The 6119-nt window shown below is 39.4% G+C and overlaps 1 protein-coding gene across 1 annotated transcript; it reads left to right on the forward strand.

Moving 5' to 3' along the window:
- Positions 1–1009: 1009 nt before the first annotated feature.
- On the forward strand, positions 1010–3746 carry CFL2 (cofilin 2 (muscle)). The gene is made up of 4 exons (XM_006835355.1): positions 1010–1159; positions 2182–2489; positions 2607–2683; positions 2780–3746. Exons 1-4 carry the CDS (start codon positions 1157–1159, stop codon positions 2890–2892), a joined length of 501 nt encoding a protein of 166 aa, XP_006835418.1. The 5' UTR covers positions 1010–1156; the 3' UTR covers positions 2893–3746.
- Positions 3747–6119: the final 2373 nt, after the last annotated feature.

Here is a 6119-nt window from a genome sequence, read left to right on the forward strand (position 1 = left end):
CATTCCTCCACAAGCAATGAAGCCTTAAAATAATAATAATTTTAAAAAAGCAACACCTAACTTTAGCCTCGTGAGTCCACTTTTGGATCCAGAAGAGTAAGGTAGTAAATCTGTACTCTTTTAAGCCACTTCTTGTTGTTGTTAACTTCCAATGAGTCAGTTCTGACTCAGAGACCCTGTATATGGTTTCCAGGGAGCAGCTGGTGGATTTGAACCACCAATCTGTGGCTAGCAGTCCAGTACTTGCCTTACAGTGCCACACAAGCCGCTATATTGGTTACAATAGAAAATGAATACACCTGCTGACACTGAAATTCCTCTATTAGTTGTTAAGTGCTGTTGAGTTGGTTCCAACTCATAGATAGCGACGATGTGTATGTTTTCCAAGGAGCAGCTAGTGAGCAGCTGGTGAGCTTGAACTGCGGACTTGCAGTTCAAATCGACCTTGCAGTCCAACGCATTCACCCGCGGCACCACATCAGGATTCCTCTACTAGACAGGGGCCAAAATTCAAACAGTAATGAGTGGTAATGCTGACCCTTTACCAGAGTAAAGGGACCCAAGTGATGGCAAATCTTAGTTATAACAACCAGGTGAAGACAGGGAGCTACTAATGGTCCTGAAGTTCTCAGATACATTGTCACATGGACCAGCAGAAAAGGCTCATAATCTTCAGGCGCTTCCTTCTTGTTCTCTTTGTAGCACTAAAGAACCTACAATTATTGTTGCAGCATCTACTGAGCAGTACTATGTGGCAGGTTCCAGAAATCCAAAAACGATGCCCCGGGGCTCGAGGCAGCGCTGCCAGGTTGCAGAGCCAGCTCTCGCGCCGCACCGCTAACCCGGACTGCAACGGCGCGCGCCGGGGTCAGAACGAGGACGCGGGAGGCCCGGCATCCCGGCGGCCGGGCGAGGCTGCGAAACGAAAGGACCGGCCAGGGAGCGGGGCGGTGCCGTGCCGACGTAGGAGGGGCGTGCCCACGTGACCGCCCCGCCCTCCGCCTTCTGGCCGCCGAGCGGCCGCTGCTTCTCTTTTGGATTGTGGCTCCCGGCGTGACTCGCACTCGCAGCTGTCTACGCCCCTCCTCCTCCAGCTCCTCCCTAGTGCCACAGAGCCCGAGCCCAAGCAGCCACCGCAGCCACAGCCGCGGGCACTATGGTAAGCGGGTGCACGGGTCTGGGAGCCGAGCAGCGGCAAGCAAAGCCCCCCGCGCGTCCCCGCAAGGCTCGGGGAGCGAGGCCGCCATTTTAGCCTGATTTTGGCCTGCGAGGTGGGCGCTCCTGCGCTGCAACCCGGCTTGCTCCGGCTGGCCAGAATGCCCACCAGCCGTCAGGCCCAGGCCCGCTGCTCTTCGGATTCCTGGGGGCTGGAGGACTTGGGCGCGGGCGGGCGGGCGGGGTCGGGGCCTGGAGCTTGAGGACCGCGGAGACCGGGGTCGCGGAGCGCTGCCCAGCGATCGCAGCATTTGCCCTTAGGTTCCTAATTATAACAGGCGCGCCATAAAATTGAGAACGTGCTCTAAAGCCCCTGCTGAAAGGTGTTGGTCCGGGTTGTGATGGTCCGTAATACATCTTTTTCGGAGAGATTTAAGGAGCTGGGGAAATTCTTTTAACATGCTTTCTTGGAGGGGCGGGGGTAGGGGAGAAGCTTTTACACGCGACCTGTCAGGTCTGAAGTGCCTGGGTTTGAGCTGTAGGCAATTACGTTGTAGCCGTGGGCGGTCTGGAGTTTACACTTGATTCTCTTTCCTTATGAGGAAACGGTGCTAGCTAGAATGACTTTAAAGAAAAAAATCCTAGACGCATTAACTGAAATCCAAAAGTGTTTTTTTAAGGCCAGCAGAGTTGACACAATACAGAAGGTATTTTTGCTGCTCCTCCTGAAGCTCTGACATCACACAGTGAAATAGGAAACATTTCAGGGATGGGACAGCTTGTATTTTGTGCCATTCACTCTACCTTCCATTTCCAAACCCCTTTGAAAAGAATGAATGGAGCAGGATGACTTTGAATCCTTAGGTAGCTAATTTACTGATACTTAAAATGTAAATCTGATTGGACTGCTTGAATGGTTGATGGGATTTTTTTTTATGCCCAAACTAAAGAGAACTTCTAGACAAACAGTAATTTTGGGTAAAACGAAAATACTTGTTCTGAATTACTACTCTTTGTTATTTTCAGGCTTCTGGAGTTACAGTGAATGATGAAGTCATCAAAGTTTTTAATGATATGAAAGTAAGGAAATCTTCTACACAAGAGGAGATCAAAAAAAGAAAGAAAGCAGTCCTCTTCTGTTTAAGCGATGACAAAAGACAAATAATTGTAGAGGAAGCAAAGCAGATCTTGGTGGGTGACATTGGTGATACTGTAGAGGACCCGTACACATCTTTTGTGAAGTTGCTACCTCTGAATGATTGCCGATATGCTTTGTACGATGCCACATACGAAACAAAAGAGTCTAAGAAAGAAGACCTAGTATTTATATTCTGGTGTGTAAAAACAAAAGAAAAAAAGAACTTTTACAATGCAAGGATTACTATTGACTTAGTCAGTTTTGCCTTTGTTTTTCTTGTAATTGGGACTCAACATTTTTGTTTTTCCTCTAGGGCTCCTGAAAGTGCACCTTTAAAAAGCAAGATGATATATGCTAGCTCTAAAGATGCCATTAAAAAGAAGTTTACAGGTATAAGCATTGAATCTTTTGTGCTGAGAAATGATCTTTTTTATTTAAAAGAAGGTAATGGGATAATTTGTTTCTTCTTTTTTTTTTTTTTTAAAGGTATCAAACATGAGTGGCAAGTAAATGGCTTGGATGATATTAAGGACCGCTCCACACTCGGAGAGAAATTGGGAGGCAATGTAGTAGTTTCACTTGAAGGAAAACCCTTATAAAATGACAGCCAAGTGCCATCTAGATCTTAAGGAGTTTCCATTTCTCCAACTCAGTCAATTGGAATAGTTTTAGGATTCTTTTTTTTCCCCTCCCTTCCCCACTGGGCCCTTTGAACACATGAATGAAGGAGATAGCATTCATTAAGCAACCTGTCAGTGATTGCCATTAGATTGTTAATACTGTTAGTTTTAAGTAGAACCCAAGGAATGCCTTTCTGTCATACTTCAGCCAAAACAACTGGTTCTATACCTCCCCTGCAGCCAGCACTACAAAGAATGTGATTGTCAATGTGAATAGCTTAGAATACTGCAAAGAGTAAGCTAATTGAATGCCTTGAAAGTATTATCTACTGGTCAGACAGTAAACCTTATTCAGTATTATTTATGGTTGCACTTGGTTGCAATTCTGTGAGACTTAAGCATTCATACACCTCACCTGCCTTGGCAAGCCTATTTTTGCGGATTGGCAGCACAGATACAACACTATGCATTGAAAGCACTTTTTTTGTAATGAGTTTAACCCACCATACCCAAAAAGGAATGCCAATTAAGTTGCATAAACTGTGTCATCAGCATATCCTAGTACCTCAGTGTTCATTCTTGTTAACCTGCATACCTTCGTGAGAGAAATAACTGTTATTAATGCCTTTTTGTTTTTCATAGAGTGTACACTACTGAATACATGTAGGAGTTTTATGTTTACCATGTGAGTCTTGCAACACTAAAGATATTTTGAATACCAGTCATGATGGCAATTTCTGTATAAAAGAGCCTTAAACGGAACATTGTTTTTGAAATCAATCCCCCCACCCTCACAAAAATCGCCACGTTGCAATAAAAATTGTGGCATATTATAGAACGTTGCCTTGTTTTCCTTGGAATTTTAAAAGTTATGTAAAACATCTAAGGTAAAGAGCTATTAATTTCTGCACTGGTCATTTGAGAACTTTTTTGTACAATATTCATGCATGATATTTTCTAAATTGGTTTGATTTATTTGTTTTAAAAATATTCATCCTAAAGCCAAGTAATTTAAAAATATTATAGAGCATTACTTTTATACAGTTTATTTCCTTATGTTTTAATACAGAGATCAGAGATTTTTTTGCATTTTGACATGAGTACTTTTCAATATCTGGTTTACTAGGGTAGTGTTTTGTTTTTTTTTTGATTATTCATAATTTACATTTCTAAGTAGTTGAGTAGTAGAAACAGGAAGCTTATAATGTTTATTTGGTGATAATAGAAATAATTTGAAAAATGTCCTTCAAAAGATTAATAATACTTGTGAGGTTTAAGAACTATTCATTTCTACTACTATCCCTTAATATGTTTTGCACATTGAATTGGGAAAAAAGAATCAATGGGTATATAGTAGTCTTGAACATTTAGAGTGAGATTTGGCTGTAGTCCAAAGACTGCTCTCCTTATAGAGAATTTGATCTGTTCAGTGTGAGCAGTTTGCTGTTAGCCAGAGCTATTTATGGCAAACACATGCTTTTGTATCTTGTCATAGTTATCCACAAATGGCATAACTGGATTTGATTCTACTGGTGTGCAAAACAGACATGCTAGTAAGCAGTCAGTCATGGCTCAGAATTTAACCCCATAGCTCTAAAGAAGGTTTTATTTGAAGACAGAAAATGAAAATAACCTTTAAAAAAAAAAACTAAAAAAAACCACCTTTTTAATGTGTGGAAGTAAATTTGAATATAATTAGTTTTTTTTCATTGCGTTATGTTTCAGATGAAAGAGGTTAAGTGTCTTAAGCTTTCGTTTTAATTTATATGAATGACTTGGGGTCTTTTGCACTGAGCAGTTTTATTTCAAGCTTTCAGCTGTCCCTGTAAGTTGTCCTGGATGTTTTGATCGCTTTTTTGGTAAAGCCAAACTCTACTAAGCAAAGCGTGAGAACGCTGTCATATACAACGCTATCTGTGTATCTGATAACTTGCACCGTAGAAGTTCTCATTGAGGTATTTACTCATTTTTCTTAAAAAAAAAAAAAAAAAAGTAAATAAGGGACTATAAATTAGCTAGGTATAGTATATTCTGTTTTTATAACTTTTTCTCAATTTACAAATACACCTTTTTAACTGTATGATAATTTCTGGGATTATACATGGCTTTATACTGTAATACTTTGATTGACAAATTAAAACTGACATTTAATTGATAAGTTAAATTCATCTTTGAAATAATTCTTTGTGCATAGGCCAAAATAATGCTACAGATTAATGTTATTTAAGCCTGGTTTGGCATTTGAAATTCATTTTATTTTATAATCATATATAATGAAACAATGTTCCAGTTAGCTTTAAAAGGTATACGGTGCTAATTAATAAAATATGGAGGACAATATTTTACTGCTAGCTTGCAAAATTTTAAGTGTTTAAAAAATAAAATATATGAAAAATATATAAAACGGTTGACATGTGTTTACTTAAGCTTTGGAGCATTTAGACATTTTTAAAATAGTATTTCAAATGAAGGAAACATATTTAGTCTGTTTTTGAGGATATTAGTTGATATATTTTCTTATTTAGTGATAACAATTAACTTTGAAAACTTAGTGTTGTTGCAATTAATTTTAGCATTTTCAGACAAATGGGAACTTTGGCATTTGTCCCAAACTGGCTATCAGCTGTTATGTTCCGTCATTATCTAAAATAGTACAGCCAGCATTGTGTGTTTAATGTACATTTTCAGTAGATTGGAAGAAAACGGTCTTATTAGAGTTGAGATTCTCAGATACAGATTCTTTATAGCAACTAATTTATGGAATCTGACAGATGAACCTTGAATGAAAATTATTTTAAAAGTGTTTCCTTATTAAAACTAATCCCAGTAGTGGTAAGACAGAGACCAGTTGGGAACTGGGAACACTTTTCACAGTGTTTGCCACTCTGAAAATACAATAATTTTTGCTTGTACATTTAATAATTTGAGATGCAAAACAACATGAATATTCATTTTCTATAAAGAGGAAAGTGACTAAAGGTGTGCTGGTAGGTTCTAATGATTATTGCTTTTAAGACAGTATGAGTTTAATAGATGCTTTGTGTCTCATTTTGGCCAGTGAAGTCTGAGGCTTCTGCTTTGCTTTACAATACCCAGGTAATTGCTTTCTTTTTATGTAGACTCAGCAGTCATCTCTCCATCTTAATTTCCTGTTATGAAGTAATTGAACAAGTTAATATCCCTGAGGCTCAGTTTTTTAATCCATA

This window comes from Chrysochloris asiatica, unplaced genomic scaffold (assembly GCF_000296735.1).
Source record: "Chrysochloris asiatica unplaced genomic scaffold, ChrAsi1.0 scaffold00017, whole genome shotgun sequence".
NCBI classification, from domain to species: domain Eukaryota; kingdom Metazoa; phylum Chordata; class Mammalia; order Afrosoricida; family Chrysochloridae; genus Chrysochloris; species Chrysochloris asiatica.

Coding starts and splice junctions, on each gene's coding strand:
- CFL2 (XM_006835355.1), top strand. Junction 2,490..2,606: donor GACCTAGTATTTATATTCTG/GTGTGTAAAAAC, acceptor TTTTTCCTCTAG/GGCTCCTGAAAGTGCACCTT. Junction 2,684..2,779: donor CATTAAAAAGAAGTTTACAG/GTATAAGCATTG, acceptor TTTTTTTTAAAG/GTATCAAACATGAGTGGCAA.